Below are 17,531 nucleotides of genomic sequence, written 5' to 3' on the forward strand. Positions count from 1 at the left end.
GTATGTATAACCAGTTTAACCACTGGTACACTGTGCTGCTTCCGGTGAAGACGAAGATCATTCCCAGCACCCCCAGAAGTCCCTTTTTATGTCCTGTTCAAGTCTTCTCTCCCATCTGTGGGTCTCTGTTGTCATTGACTAGTTTTGAATTTCACACATATCGAATCATGTAATATATGCTGGGTCTTTGTGTGTGTGTGTGTGTGTGTGTGTGTGGCTTCTTTTGCTTTACCTTGCATCGGCGGTATTTAACCACATTGCACATGTAGCTCTTTGTCATTGCTGGGCCTTTAGGTACAAACCCATCCTGTTGTGCCCCTACCATGTCTCCATTTTATTTTTTTCTTTACCACCATGCCTACAAGTCCATGTTTTAGCCACTCAGAAATACTCTGGTTCCATAAGGTGCTCTGTTTTCCACTCTGCAGACCTTAGTGCCCGCTGCTTCCTTTGCCTGGAGCCCTTCTCCCACCCCGCAGAGGCAAGTGCACTTTCCCTGCCCTGCAAAGTCCCTCTTTGGCCTCAAGTCTCAGCTTAGCCATCACTTCCTCTGGGAGGTCGTGTGTGACTTGCAGAGCTCTTTATACGTCAGGCAGCAAACTGAGATCAGGATATGTCCTTGTTGATTGTTTACCTATTAGTCATACCGGAAGCTCAGTGAGGCGGACTTCCTGCCTATCTTGTTCAGCATCTACCACAGAGAACGTCTTTGCACTTTGTGGAAATAAATTCTTGAGTGAGTGAATGAATGAGTTCATGAACAGTTCTCTAGGAGACATTAATGACTTCTCTGAGCTGGAGTTAACATTAAAATAGGTATCTAACTTAGACACCACTTAAAACCAACTACCAGCCCCCAGGTTATTCCTTAACTGGGTTTTTCCCAATGAGGTGTAGCTTTGAGTTGTTTCTCTGTCCCTGGAAAACAATTTCTCTTTGGTATACATGATGAATCACCGTGTAACCATTGCCATTTCTAGTTGCCATAGTGATGGGAGTTTTCACATATGGGCTACCACAGAGCTTCTTATTCAGAGGAACACTGCACTGTGTAAATATTGTTTAAAATGAAAAGGTACACATACATCAGTATCTTCCTTTGTCAATCTTGCAGTTGATAGATGATTCAGCCTTTTGGTAGAAATTGTTTTCAAATCTGTTTAAGCATCCATTTACTCAATTTGGATGAATATGACTTCCTGAAAATCTAAGTGGCTCTTTACATACTTGAAGAAGGATTAGGGTTTCTGATAGAAAAAACGTTTTAAGATGTTAAAAAAAAATTCACCCAGATGCTGAATTTTAGCTTGCTAGAAATCCAGAATACAATAGAAAGATTTTGAAATGTATTTCATCAAAGTGAAGAAAGGCTAACCTGTTGAGCAACTGTAGATGGGAGAAATTAAACTTAAATACATACCTTTTTGGTCCACTGAATGTGGTCTCAACCATTGCCATTGAAATTACTGACTTGTTAGCATGATGGAGTAGTAGATACGAACACAGGCTTGTCTGTCTGGATTGCTCCTACCTCCCACTTCCAAGCTATCTGACCTCGGGCAACTTCTCTGAGCCTCAGCATTCTCACAGTAAGTGGGTAGACGAATAATATTACTGCACAGGCCTGCTGTGAAGATTACGTGAGGTGTCCTGCATGCTGAAAGAGCTCAGTGTGGCAATTATGATTCCATGAACTTTGTTTTCCTGTTTTTATGAAGCACTATAAGATAAAAATTTAACAAAATGGGATACTTTTCTTTTTTTGTAAGTAAGCATTAGAGCTTTCTTGCTTGCATTTAAAGTTAATTTTATTTTTTTTAATTTTTTAAAAAATATTTTATTTATTTATCTTTAGAGGAGAAGGGAAGGAGAGAGGGAGAGAAATATCAATGTATGGTTGCCTCTACCGAGGACACGCAATGTATCGTGTGTCCCCTGCTGGGAGCTAGCCTGCAACCCAGGCATGTGCCCTGACTGGGAATCGAACCACGATCCTCTGATTCGCAGGCCCATGCTCAATCCACTGAGCTACACCAGCCAGGGCCTAAAGTTAATTTTAAATCTAAGGATTTTGGAAATCCCTTCTCTCCAGGGGTGGATGATGGAGGCAGGGCAGGTTGTGCTACAGAAATTATGTCACTGAGCTCCGAAGAACCCGGCTGCCCTTCATGCCAGTCCTGTGTGTGTACATGACAGTAACTGTTTCAGGCCAATGCTTTGAAATGTGCTTCTCTTTGACCCCCCAAAAGGGGGTCAAAAGTTATTTGAAATGTTTTTTTGTTGTTGATTTGTAGTCTTCAGAGACATAGGGATATTTGAAGAAGGGCATCTCTTTGTCCCTTGCTGATGTGTTTGAATGTCTCATTGCTTTTCTACTTCAGAAACTCTTCATTGCTTTTTTCCCTCAGAATAAAAGTAACATATAGTGACAATATTTCAAACAATATTGAAAGTGAAAGCCTGCTCTTACCGCTGTCTGTCAGAGGACTGCTATAACTGTTTTTCTTCAGACTTCTTTCAAAGCATATTCTGATATCATATTATTATTATTTCTTAAGTAATTATAAGTGTTCTGAATTTAAAATGTGGCCATCATACTAAGAATTTATTGTGAAATACGAGCTTTCAAAGTAGACCTAAGGAGTTGAGTCAGAATGTCTCTCAAGGGTTCCAGCATCATTTGCTTATATAAGCTCACAAAATGGGATCTCTGTTTCCAGAACTGGTAAATATTTATCTTGTGTGAGTCATTTGATTAGCTGATATATTAAAGGAGAAATATAAACCCAAACTCATTTTTATTAAAAGTCGAGAAGAGGATGGAACAAGGAAAAAGCCACTTAACGGGAAAGCTAAGGCCTCTTTTGTTTTTGCTCATCAATTGTTGCTGAGGGATTGACATCAGAATCAGCCCAAGCAGGCTTCTTTTGTTCTGGATACTCTAGAACACAGGCCAACCGTAATGTGCAAAGAGAAGGTGACTCATAAATAAATATGTAAATCTTTACAACCCCTACTCCAGTAGTAACTGGCATTGTGCATCTGTGGTGATAATTTAATGAGCTTTTTATTCCTGTTGGAAAAAGTGACATCTCATTTATACCGAGAGACCTTTGCACAGAGAGACATTTACACTGTCATCAGCAACAGGAAGGATTGTTCACTGCAGCCAACTGATATGACAAGATGCTTTTATTGGTTTCTTTGTTTTCCTGCAGCTTTCAGTGGCCCCATCCTTAGGCTCTCCTCTTTAACTCATTAGTTGCTACTACCTCAGTGGTGATACTAAACAGTAAATGACCTGTTAGGAACCTGTGCTGTCCAACCCCGGAGCAGGGTCCTTGGGTGCTCTCTGTGGCAGGCTGCAGCTCTGGTTGCTAAGGGAACACGCGAAGTGGCGTGTTTGGGGGACTGGGAATCAGGAAGGTCAGCTCTTTACCAGTTGGGGCACAGAAGTATTTCAGTGTTTTCACGATTGGTATGGAGGTACAGTTAGTATTCACAACACCTGTTTGCCCTAACACCTGTTTTGGAGGGTTTTGACTACTTTCCATGAGGTATTTTTAAGCACTATCAGGGTAATTTTAATTAGTTTTGCGATGATACTATTAAAATGTTCCAAATTTACAAAATGTTATAAGGGTGTGTGTGATTTATTAGGTGCTTAGAGCTCAAGGAATAGCACTATGTGATTATTTTTATGTTCACAGTCAAGGTGGAAGGCATTCACACATGCATGTAGGAAACAGATATTTTTTGACCACCTGCTGTCCTGTTCCCATGGAAGGGATGCAGCAGAGAACAAAAGAGATGAAGTGTCCCCATGGAGTATGTATTCTGGTAGACAGATTGTAGACAAGCAACTATATAATGTCAGGGGGTAAGTACTATAAATTGAAATAAAAAAAGCCCCAGCTGATGTGGTGTGACTCAGATGGTTGGAGCTGGTCAGGGCCCATGCCAAGGTTGTGAGTTCAGTCCCCGAGTCCCTGGTCAGGGTGTGTTCGAGAGGCAACTGACTGATGTTTCTGTCTCACATAGATGTTTCTATCCCTTTCTCTCCATCTACCTTCCCCTCTCTCTAAAATCAATAAACATGTCCTCAGGTGATGGTAAATAAAAAAGAAATGTAAAGAGCAAGGGAGGTAAAGGAATGGGGCTGATGGGGTGAGCAGCCATTTCATACAGCGTGGTCAGAGAAGACCCCATCCACAAGACAGCCTGTGAGCCAGTGTCTGAGGGAAGTCACATGTATGCCTGGAGTAAAGTGTCCATGGTAGAAAGTGTTCATGTCCTCACGACAGAGGACAGCAAGTGGCAAGGTCCCGCCTGAGGCTGAGGTGCGGTCAAAGAACAGCAGGAAAGTTACTATGGCTGTAGCAAAGGGAGAAGGGTAAAAGCAGAAGGAAATGAGGTCAGAGAAGGAAGAGGGGTGTAGAGAGCAGGCAGAGCATGTCAGGCTTACTAGCCATAATAAGAAGTTTTGGCTTTATTCTAAGAGAAATAAAAAGTCATTGGAAGACACTTGGGGCAGAGGAGTGATACTATGTGACTTATTTTTGAAAATATTACTCTAACTGCTGTGTAGAAAATAGACTGAGGAAAAGGCAGGGAGTTCAATTGAGAAACTACTATAGCAATCCAGCAAAGATGGATTGTGGCTTTGACCAAAGCAATAACAGTGGAGGTGGTGACAAGAGGTCAGATGTTGGGTGTATTTTATTTATTTATTTTTATTTTCTATTTTTTCTTAGAGAGAGAGGGGAAGGGAGGGAGAAAGGAGAGAAACATCAATCAGTTGCCTCTTGCACGTGCCCTGACCAGAGGCTGAACTTGCACCCTAGGCTTGTGCCTTGAGGAGGAATCAAACCCGAGGCCTTTCTATTTGTGAGACGTGGCCTGACTGACTGATCCACACCAGTCCAGGCAGATCTTGGCTATATTTTAAAAGGTAGAGCCCACGAAGTTTGCTAATGCATTTGAACTGATGTGTGAGAGAAAGAGAAGGGTCAAGGATGACTACAAGTACAGAAAACCAATGAAATACTTCCTGACTCTCCATACAGAACCAGCCTTGCGTCTATATTTCTGTTTATCACATTGTATTGAAATGACTTGTTTATATATCTGCTTCCTTACTAGGCTCTGAGCTTCTCAAGGGCACAACCTGGATCTTATTGATGAATGATGAAGTTTTTATTACCCCTGGGAGTGAGGGAGAAAGTGAGGATTAGAGGGTAACATGCATCACCCGAAAGGCAGGAAGGCAGAGCAGCTGCTGGGGAGCCTGGCAGCCTTGGGTTTGATTTGTGGCTCCATTACTTGAAGCTTCAGGGCTTTAGGCAATAATAATAGTAATAATAATATCTACCTCATAAGATTATTGTGGAAAAAAAAGAAAGAAACCCTGTACTCATTAGCAATTACTTCTCATTTTCTCCTGCCTAGTTTCTGGTGACCACAAATCTACTTATGATCTCTATAGATTTGTATATTCTGCATATTTTACATAAATGGAATCATATAACATGTGGCCTTTTGTGACTGGCTTATTTCACTTAACATAATATTTTTAAGGCTTATCTATGTTGTAGCATGTATCGGCACCTCATGTTGTTTTGTGGCTGAATGATAATTCCATTATATGGATATAACACATTTTGTTTGTCCATTTATTTGCTGTTGGACATTTGTGAGTTTTGCGTTGTTTTTGCTTTTTCTTTTTAGATTTTTTCATTTTTAGAGAGAGAGGAAGGGAAGGAGAGAAACATCAGTGTGTGGTTGCCTCTCATGTGACCTGGCCTATAGCCCAGGTATGTGTCCTGACTGGGAATCGAACTGGTGACCCTTTGCTTCACAGGCCCATGCTCAATCCACTGAGCTACATCAGCCAGGGTGTTTTTGCTTTTTGGCTAGTATGAATAATGTTGCTATGAACATTATATACAAGTTTTTACGTGGACATACTATTTCAATTTTACTGAGTTTATAGAGTTGTCCCTTGGTATACAGGAGGGATTGGTTAACAAGTACCTGTGGATACCAAAAGTCTATTGTATAAAATGGTAGTATTTGCATATAATCTAATTATATTATTGTTGGAGACCACTCTGCCTGGTTTCAGGAATTGTAACTACCCTCATGGCCAAGGATGAGCTAGTGACCTCCGGAATGTGAGCCACAGGAGACAAAAGTTTGTCTCTGGTAGTGAATGCTGCCTCAGTTTTCTCTTCCTTCCCCCAAAGCATGATTGGAAGTCAGAGACAGGTAAGACTCTTCACAGTGAGGGGCAACCTAAGCCAGACTCGATCACTTGGGAGGCCATCATGGAAGGACTCGGGGGCTGCAACAAAGAGCAAGCAGTAGACCCTTGCCCCCCAGCTATGTGACATAGCCCGAGTCCCCACGCCCTCTGGGAGAGGCGCTTCCTGGTTCTAATCCACTTAAGCCTGAAAACCTGATGGGGGGAATGGTGGTGGGGTGCAACTCCTTGCCTTGCTAGAGCAGAACCAGGGAAATCTGGCATAAGGAAAAATTCTTTAAAAATTCTGTGAAACCTGCTCTGCTAAGAGTGTTTTCATTCATATGTTAAGGGTCTGAGCAGGAAACCCTAAAACTCTGTTCCTAACAGACTGACTCATACTAAGCCCTCAGATTTCTTTGAAATGTTATCTACTGTTTGATCCTTGCTGCCCTGTATTCCTGTGTATTACAACCCAATAAAAGCCCTTGGAGGAAGGGGCTCCAGGCCTTTTTCCTCTGAGAAACTGGCCACCTCTTCTCCCCAAGCAGATCATGTCTTGGTAGTGTTTACTTTCATCCATGGCAGATGAAGGGACTTGAGGGCAAAGTCACTCCCACATATTATGATTATAATATCTAATACAATGTAAATGCTATGTACATAGCTGTTTTACTATATTGTTTAGGGACTAAGGACAAGGAAAGAAGTGCATACTTGTTCAGTGCAGATGCAACCATTGTAGGCTTAAATGTAGTACATGTCAGCAAGAATGTAACTTTTTTTCTGAAAATTTTTTAAGCAAGTAGTTTTTAAAAAAGATTTTATTTATTTTTAGAGAGAGATGAAGGAGGAGAGAAAGAGAGGGGGAGTAACATTGATGTGAGAGAGAAACATTGGTTGAGTCCACATGCCTCCAGCTGGGGACATGGCCCTCAACCCAGGCATGTGCCCTGACCTGGAATCAACTGGCACTGATTTGTGGGACAGCACCCAACCCACTGAGCCACACCAGTCAGAGCCTTTCTGAATATTCCTGAGTCACAATTGGTTAAATCCATGGATGTTGAACCTGGGATACAGAGGGTTGACTGTACTTAGAGTTGAAATTCTTGAACCATGTGGTAACTCTGTGTTTAACATTTTGAGGAACTGCTGAATGGCTTTTCAAAGTAGCTAAAAGTATACTGTTTTATAGTTTTCTGTAATCACGAGTCTTTCAGTCTCTCATTAACACTTCAAATCCTCATTAACATTTGTATTTATCTTTTTATTTTAGTCTTTCTAGTGGATGGGAAATACAAATCAAAGCCTCAGTGTGGTTTTGATTTGTATTTCCTCAATGACTAATGATTTTTAACATCTTCTTATGTGTTTATTGGCCACTTGTATATCATCTTTAGAGAAATGTTTACTCAAATCACTTGCCAATTTTAAAAGTAGGTTAATGGTCTTCTCACTGAGTTGTAAGAGTTCTTTATAAATTTTAGATATAAATCCTTATCAGATCTATGATTTATAAATATTTTCTCCCATTCCATAGCTTTTCTTTTCATTTTATTAAAGTGTTTTGAAGCAAAAAATTTCAATTTTGGTGAAGTACAATTTTCTATTTTTTCTTTTATTACTTATGCTTGCACCTACAGTGTCATATTTAAGGAGCCATTGCCTAACTCAAGGTCACAAAGATTTACTCTGATATTTGTTTCTCAGAGTTTTATAGTTTTAGCTTTTCATTTAGATCTATGATCCATTTTGAGTTAATATTTGCAGATGGTGTGAGGTAGGGATCCAACTTTATTCTTTCATATGTGGATATAAGTTGTTCCTGTGCCATTTGTTGAAAAGAGTATTTTTTTCCCAACTGAATTGTCTTGATACTCTTATAGAAATCCAGTTCACTATAAATGTAAGGGTTAACTTCTGGACTCTTAATATTTCATTGATTTATGTTTAACCTTGTTTCGGTGCCACATTTTTTTGTTACTGGAGCTTTGTAGAAAGTTTTAAATTGGGAAGTGTGAGTTCTTCCAACTTTGTTCTTATCTTTCAAGATTGTTGTGATTGTTATTCTGGGTCCCTTGCATTTGTATATAGATTTTAGGATCAGCTTGTCAATTTCTGCAAAAAATGGCACCTGATATATTGATAGGTACTGTTGAATCTGTAGATCACTTTGGGGAATATTACCATCCTTGCAATATTAGGCCTTCTGATCCATGAACATGGATATCTTTCTACTTATTTAGCAATTTAATTTCTTTCAACAGTGTTTATAGTTTTCAATGTGTAAGTCTGGAACTTCTTTTGTTAGCATTTTTCTAAGTATTTTATTCTTTTTGATGCTACTATAAATAGAATTGTTTTTTTAATTTCATTTTCAGATTGCTCATTGCTAATATATAAAAAAATTGATTTTCACATATTGATCTTATATCCTGTTCTATAGAAGATTTTTTAATTTATTTTTTAAATCTTCATTCAAGGACATGCTTATTGATTTTAGAGAGAGGAGAAAGAAGAGAAAGGGAGAGAAACATCATGTGAGAGAGAACCGGTTGTTTGCCTTTCACATGCAACCCAACCAGAGACCTCCAACTGGGGACCGATCCCACATCTTAGGCATGTGCCCTCACAGGGAATCAAACCCATGACCTTTTGGTTTATGGGATGATGATCCAACTAATTGAGTCACACCAGCCAGGGCTCAACAAAAGTTTTAACTTCACTGAGGAACAGAAGTGACATTGAAAGTATTTCCAACAGGGCCATGAAAGGTTTCTATTGTATGCCATCTGGTCCAATAGAGCAGTGACAAAGCTACCAATTATCAGCTATCTACCATAGTATGTCCTGTGCTTAACACCTCCTAATAACTTCCTATTGCTCTTACGACAAAAAACAGAGCAGAATGCTCAGCGTGACCTCTAATGTCCTGGATACTGGGTCCTTGTTTACTCTACAGCCCCATCCCTCATTGTTCATCTACTGATCCTGTGTTTCCCAGCTACATTGGCATTCTCTCCTTCAGCTAAATTTAGATGCCTTAGGTATTTTTATTTATAATATTCCTCAAGCCTTGTCACTATGCTCTCTGAAAACTACTACTAGAAAATGTAGTTTTCTTCCTAGTAGACAAAATTATAATTTTTCCAATGTTTGTAAATGTATATCCCACTGAATAGAGCATATCTGTTGTCATCAGACACCTGTGCCATCAGCACCTGAGTCAGCAGCTAGCGCATGACAGGAGCTCAGTAAATGGAGTGGATAAACTGTGAGCCAGGCACTTTACATGCATAAGCTCACTTGTCCTTATGATACACTTTACAAATGATACACTTCACCTCCTAAGTTTGAGGAGGTGAACTGGTTCAAAGTAACACAGCTGGGTAAGTAGCAGAGACATATTCCAATGAGATCAGTATTATTGTTTGGGAGTTTAACTCCTCCAAGAGAGAAGTACTCACCTTTTGATTTGTTTTCCAGTGGAGACGTTTCAGAAACTGCAGAAAGCAAAAGAGATTTTGACTAATGAAGAGAGTCGAGCTCGCTATGACCACTGGCGAAGGAGCCAGATAGCAATGCCATTCCAGCAGTGGGAAGCTTTGAGTGACTCTGTGAAAACGGTAGGTTTCTCTGTGGGATAAAGTGAATCTAGGAAGCTCAGTCTGCCCATGGATTAGATTTACATAGTAGTTTAAAAAGTCAATAGGGACTAGGAGGAAGAAGGTCAAGAACGTGGCAGAATCGGATAGAACTTAATCAGTGTCCACAAAATCCCATGAAGGGAGATTCAGTGGATCAGTGCCAGAATAGACTAAGACTGTGTTTGTGAGTCTCTTTGGCTGTTCGATTTGTTATATACACTCCCCATTATTGTTTAGTGTTTTATACATTCTGATATCTGAGCTTTTCAAGTTGCTCATATAACACTGCTGAGTTTTGAACAATGGTGAATTGATCTCCTCCATCTTTTTAGTTCATATCGGTCTGTTCTCTTCTAGAGGCTTATAAACTCCATAAAGCAAATAGGGTCTGATTAATCATAGAAAGCTATACATTATTTGTATATTACTTTTGTTATAAATTCTGATGAAAGAATTATTGGATAGTTGTAGGGGGACTTTAAATCAGTGTGTTACTTTTCTTTATGCCATTAAAAAAACCCCTAAATATCAAAATAATCACCTTACATTTTAAAATTATATTTTATTGATTGTGCTATTACAGTTGTCCTGATTTTTTCCCCTTTGCCCCCTCCACCCAGCACCTCCTACTCCCTCAGGCAGTCCCCCCATCATTATACATGTCCATGGGTCATGTGTATAAATTCTTTGGCTAGTGCATTTCCTATACTCTACTTTACATCCCCATGGCTATTCTGTAACTACCTATTTGTACTCTTATTTACTGTGTTATGTGTTTTATTTTGTTTTTACATTGACCTTATATATTAGAGAGAAAACGTAATTTTAAAGGTTTTCTACATTCTAAGCATGACATTATCTAGTTTTTTTTCCACAGGGATACTTTTCTATGACATGAGACTTAGAATACGGAAGTTATGTTATAGGCAAGTCTTCAAGGATACTTGTTAGAATTAGGCTAAAAAATAATTTACATCTTTTGAATTACAACCTGCCAGGATTACATTTCAATTTCATTCTTAATAGTTTTGTTTTAAGAAAACTTGAACAAATTGTTTTTCCATTGATAAAATATCTGTAATAGTAAGGGAGAGTCTTTGAAGTAATGGGGAAGAACAATGCAAGACTCTCAAAGTATGTAGTTAAAGCCACTTTACATAAAATGTAACTTGCTTTCTTCATCTCATTTTGGAGTAAGCATATATTCGTATGATTTCTTTAAGTGGGTTATTTACTTATTTATTGTATTTTTTTCATTACCATTCAAGTGGGTTAATTATTTACAAAGAACTAACCATATTATTATTAAATATATAGGGTGGGGTAAAAATAGGTTTACAGTTGTTCATATGGAAAATAATATAATAATTAATACATCATCATACAAGAATAAATTCTGTGTTTTGTGTACACAATTGTAAACTTACTTTTCCCCTTTCTTGCATGCCCCAAATAACTAGAGTGAACATTTTTAAAATAGTAACTTAACTTCAGATACCCCAAAGTAAGATTTTTTCCTTCACATTGTGTATTCCTATAATTCCTTATTGGCACTGACTTAATAAACATTGTTTTTCTACCTCTGCATAACCATATTTCCATTTTTCTGTGTGTGACACAGTATAACTACAACTGAATTAGTGACCCTTGCTATTCTAATGCATTTTACAAAAGATTTTATTTATTTATTCCTATGGAGAGGGGAAGGGAGGGAGAAAGAGAAGGAGAGAATCATCGATGCATGAGGAAAACATTCATCATTTGCCTGATTTGTTGCCTCTTGCACATACCCTGCCAGCCGATCCACTGGCAACCCAGGCATGTGCCCTGACTGGGAATAGAACCAGCAACCTTTTGCTTTGTGGGATGATGTCCAGTCAACTGAGCTACACCATTTTGGGTCTAATGCCTTTGATAGTTCATTTTTCTTGATGATCCACTGAACCCTTTTACTTAATTTTAACCACTAATATGGAGTTAGCTATGGATTAAAAAAAAACAAAAAACAACCCTCCTTGAAACTAGAAACCATTCTCAAGGAAAAAACTCAAAAACATTCAAATTCATGGAGATTGAATAGCATGCTATTAAACAATGAATGAATTAATAATGAGATCAAGGATCAAATAAAAAAGTTTCTGGAAACAAATGAACATGAACACACAACAACCTGAAACCTATGGGACACAGCAAAGGCAATCCTGAGAGGGAAGTCCATAGCAATATAGGCCTATCTAAAAAAGATAAAAAGATTTTAAATAAACCACCTAACCCTAAATCTATAAGAACTGGAGGAACAACAACAAATAAAGCCCAGAGCAAGTAGAAGGAACAAATAATCACGATCAGAGCAGAGTTAAATGACATACAGACTAAAAGAACAATTCAAAGTACCAGTAAATCTAGGGGCTGGTTCTTTGAAAAGATAAACAAAATCAACAAGCATTTAAGTAGACTCATCCAGAAAAAGAGGGAGAGGACCCAAATAAACACAGTCAGAAATGAAAGAGGAGAGATTACAAATGACACCACAGAAATAGAAGGGATTGTAAGAAATTACTATGAAGAACTGTATGCCAAGAAATTTGAAAACCTAGGTGAAATGGACAAATTTCTAGAAAAATATAATCTTCCAAAACTGAATAAAAAAGAAACAGAAAGCCTGAACAGACCAATAACAGCTGGTGAAATTGAAGTAGTAATAAAAAAACTCCTTGCACACAAAAGCCCTGGACCAGACAGTTGCACAGGAGAATTTTACAAAACATTTAAAGAAGAGCTAACCCCTATCCTTCACAGACTATTCCAAAAAATCCAAAAAGAGGGAAGACCCTCAAACTCTGTATGAGGTCAGCATCATTCTATCCCAAAACCAGATAAAGACACAACAAAGAAAAACTACAGGCCAATATTGCTGATGAACATGCATGCTAAAATCCTCAACAAAATATTGGCAAACCACATCCAGCAACACATCAAAAAGATCATCTACCATGATCAAGTGGGATTCATCCCAGGGATGCAAGGATGGTACAGTATTCACAAATTAATAATTGTAATATGTCACATAAACAAAATGAAAGACAAAAACCACATGATCATATCAGTAGATGCAGAGAAAGCTTTTTATAAGGTACAACATCCATTTATGATAAAAACATTCAGCAAAGTGGGAGTAGAAGGAGCATACCTCAACATAATAAGGACATATATGAAAAACCTACAGCCAACATCATACTCAATGGGCAAAAACTAAAAGCTTGCCCACTAAGATCAGGAAAAAGACAAGGATGTCTCCTTTTACCACTTGTATTTAATATAGCATTGGAAGTACTAGCCACAGTGATCAGACAAGAAAAAGAAATAAAAGGCATTCAAATTGGAAGTAAAACTTATTGTTTGCAGATGGCATGGTAGTGTATATAAAAAATTCTATAGACTCCACCAAAAAAGTACTTGACCTAGTAAGTAAATTTGGCAAAACAACAGACTACAAAGTGAATATTCTGAAATTGAAGGCATTTTTGTACATCAACAATGAAATATCAAAAACAAAAATCAGGAAAAAAATTCCATTTGGTATAGCAACAAGAAAAATAAAGTCCCTAGGAGTAAACCTAACCAAGGAGTGAAAGACCTATACTCAGAAAACTACACAACACTGAAGAAAGAAATTGAAGAAGACACAAACAAATGGAAGCAGATACCACGTTTGTGGATTGGAAGAATCAATCTCATCAAAATGTCTGTACTACCCAAAGCAATTTATAGATTCAATGCAAGTGCTATTAAAGTACCAATGACATATTCCACAGATATAGAACAAACCTTTAAAAAATTTATATGGGACCATAAATTACCCCAAATACCTGCAGCAATCTTGAGAAAGAAGAACAAAGTAGGAGGGATCACAATACCTGACATCAAACTGTATTATAAGGCCACTATAATAAAAACATTCTGGTACTGGCATAAGAACAGAAACATTGATCAATGAAACAGAATAGAGAGCCCAGAAATAAACCCATGTTTCTGTGGTTAAATAATTTTTGACAAAGTGGGGGGCAGAAGCATAAAATGGAGTAAAAATAGCCTCTTCAACAAATGGTTTTGGGAGATTGGACACTTACATGCAAAAAAATGAAACTCAACCACCAATTTACACCATATACAGAAATAAACTTAAGACAGATGAAAGACTTAAATATAAGATGTGACACCATAGAAGTCCTAGAGGAGATCATAGGCATGAAAATCTCAGGCAGCAATATTTTCAATGATATGTCCCCTAGAGCAAGGACATAAAGAAAAGGATAAACAAATGGGACTTAATCAAAATAAAGATCTTCTGTTTGGCTAAAGAAAACATCAGCAAAATGAAAGGGAACCAACTGTATGGAAAAATATATTTGCCAATGATACCTCAGACAAGGGTTTGATCTCCAAAATGTACAAAGAACTCACATGACTCCACTACAGGGAGGCAAACAATCCCATTAAAAAATGGGCAATGGAACCACACGATCGTGGTTCAATTCCCAGTCAGGGCACATGCCTGGGTTGCAGGCCAGTTCCCAGCAGAGGACACACAAGAGGCAACCACACATTGATGTTTCTCTCCCTCTCTCCTTCCCTTCCCCTCTAAAGATAAATAAATAAAATCTTAAAAAAAAAAAAGGGCAATGGACCTGAATAGACACTTCTCCAAAAAGGACATACAGAAGGCCCAGAGATATATGAAAGGATGCTCAGAACCACCAGCCATCAGAGAGATGAAAATTAAAAACATAATGAGATACCACTTCACACCAGTGAGAATGGCCATCATAAACAAATCAACAAACAGTGAGGGCTGGTGAGGTTGTGGAGTAAAGGGACCCCTAGTACAATGTTGGTGGAAATACAGACTGGTACAGCCACTGTGGAAGATAGTATGGAATTTCCTCAGAAAACTGAAAATGGAACTGTCTCTGGCCCAGCAGTTCCACTGTTGGAATTATACCCTAAGAATCCTGAACCACCAATCCAAAAGAGCCTATGCACCCCAATGTTCACAGCAGCACAATTTATAATAGCTAAGTGCTGGAAGCAACCTAAGTGCCCATCAGTAAAGGAGTGGATCAAAAAACAGTGGTTCATTTATACGATGCAATACTACATAACAGAAAAAAAGAAGGAGCTCCCACTCTTCATGACAGCAGGGATGGAACTGGAGTATATTATGCTAAGTGAGATAAGCCAGGGGGTGAGAGACAAATACCATATCGTCTCACCTGTAAGTGGAACCTAATGAACAAAACAAACAAAGAAGCAAAATAGAACCCGAGACATGGAAATAAAGAACAAACTGACAGTAACCAGAAGGGCAAAGGGGGGCAAAGGGGGGCAAAAGGAGGAAAGAAGGGGAAGGGGCAAATCAAGGAACGTGTATAATGGACCCATGGACAAAGCCAAAGTGGGGTAGGTTTGAGGGTTCGAGGTGGGGATGGGTGGGGCAGGAGAAAAGGTGGCAGAAAAATGGAGACAACTGTACTTGAACAACAATTAAAAACAATTTCTGAATTCCTACTGTACTTTATATTACTGTTGTCTTTCCATTAAATGGTAATTTCCTTTCTCCAAACACATCATTTTTGCTTTGAATTTAGCTTAACTATGAAATGTTTGATGTCTTACAATAATTACATTTTAGATATCACTGACTACATCATTTGTCTTGTTGGCAAAATTGAAATAGTATCTAGGGCTAGTATTTGGTTTTGGATTTATTCTTACTATGGTTCAAAAATGATGAGATGCATATCTTTCTGCTTTAAATCAGTAGTGATATTTTTTCTTGAACAGTGTTCTTTGTTTGGACCAAAAGGTTTCTTTTTCTTTTTTTCCTTTTATTAAATCATTTTTATTGTTATGCTATTATAGTTGTCCCAATTTTCCCCCTTTGCCCTAGTTCACTGTTGGTGGGATTGCAGACTGGTACAAACAGTTTTGTCTTCACTTCCTCAGTGGACTTTGAATCCCATATGCCAAGTTTTATGCATTTTCCACCTCATTTGTTACATGTTCTGTAAATTTTCATTCTTTTCTGTTCTCATCCACACAGTGACATCTGCATGTGAAAACCTCTCCTCTCTCTGTAGCATTTTAATTGTTGCTCTGTATTTATTCATTTCATTCATTCATCCATTCACATTCACCACTCCATAAAAATTAGTAATTGTTTACCTACTGTTGTTCATCACCTGATAGGTTGTAGTTTATCCTTTCATAGTTAAACATCACTACTAGGGTGTTTGGGATATATATATATATATATTTGTATGTGTGTGTATGTGTGTGTGTGTGTGTGTGTGTGTGTATATATATATTACACTCGCCATTCTGGTGAGGAAATGGTATAATGTAGGATAGGTAAGATTTATCTAAAACATATAAGCATGTTTGCTTGTCCTACACATTTATAGAATGTTAAATCTCATAAAATCCCTACCTTTCCCATCATCAATCTTGTGTTTCTGTTTTTTATTTAAACATTATAATCCCCCTTGAAGGAAAAGCATTGGCAGGGAGCAATATTAGTTCCAGTACCTTCAAGGCAGGACAGACCACACTGTGTTTTTGCAGCATCACACGTGGATTCATTATTGCAGAAATTCCCTTTGGGAGAACTCCTGAAATGGCACATTTCTATCATCTAAGAAGGAAGAAACTGTAACTGATATTTTGTTCTTATGCCAAGTACCTGTCACTTCACTAGTTATTTCTTTTTCTTTTTAGAAGTTTCTCCTGATAGTGTAATTTGTACAGATATTTTAAGAATTCATTGAGGTCAATGAATGTGTTGGAAATTTAAATTTAGATGTGTGATGTTGGTTAAAAAAAAAGGGATAATGGGATGAGGGTTCCTGTAACCAGGGCCTTTGGGATCTTGGGATAACTTGAAAATAGATGCCTTTCTAGCTCAAAGAATCTTAGGGAGAAGCTGAATGGCTTTGCCCCCAAGAGATTCAGGGTATGAATGGCTCTCCCTCTAGCTCCAAAATATAAGGCAGAATGCCTTTGGGATGGCTGTGGGAAGGTGGTAACAGCAAAGCTACAGTCCAAATAAAGCTCTGAGAAAAATTCTCCTAAGCTTTTACAGCTGCCCCATGCAGTGTTAATTGCTCTACACTTTATAAAGAGTTAAACAGAAACACAGTTTTGATGAATTGATTGTTTGACAAATTGTTTCTGGGAGGGCTTGCTAGGGCTGCCCATCACCCTCACATGTACCTGTTTGCCTGCTGTTTCTGCCTGGACAAGGTGTCCTTGGGATGAGTCCAGCTGGCTGCAGACTGCCAGGGAAGCTTCCTATTGTGCCTGTGGAGCCACAGTTTCCCTGGCCAGCTGGGATGCAGTTCAACACCATCTGGGCTTATTCAGAGTCTGTCTTAATTGGATGTTATCCAAAAGCAGGTCAGAAATCACCCAGAAATGCAAGTTAAAAAAAATGTACTCATGGAGATCCAGGATAAAAATAACCCATCAGTTTTGAATGTTATTTAGCCCATCCTTGGCTCATCTGAGTCCATTAATTTGTTTTCCTATTTGTCTCAATATTTACTAGCACATAGACACCACATTTTTAAACTCCAGCATTG

The 17,531-nt window shown here is 38.4% G+C and overlaps 1 protein-coding gene across 4 annotated transcripts in view; it reads left to right on the plus strand.

The window, feature by feature from the left end:
* Positions 1-17,531, plus strand: part of DNAJC12 (DnaJ heat shock protein family (Hsp40) member C12) — a 54,804-nt gene that overhangs the window by 23,898 nt on the left and 13,375 nt on the right. For all 4 annotated transcript variants that reach the window (XM_037062675.1, XM_037062676.1, XM_037062678.1 and 1 more), the window contains one exon: positions 9,731-9,870. In XM_037062675.1, coding sequence (XP_036918570.1) covers positions 9,731-9,870 — 140 coding nt within the window. The remainder of the gene's footprint in view (positions 1-9,730; positions 9,871-17,531) is intronic.

The sequence above is a fragment of the Sturnira hondurensis genome, unplaced genomic scaffold (genome assembly GCF_014824575.4).
Source record: "Sturnira hondurensis isolate 20B ecotype Veracruz unplaced genomic scaffold, ASM1482457v3 Scaffold0014302, whole genome shotgun sequence".
NCBI classification, from domain to species: Eukaryota; Metazoa; Chordata; class Mammalia; order Chiroptera; family Phyllostomidae; genus Sturnira; species Sturnira hondurensis.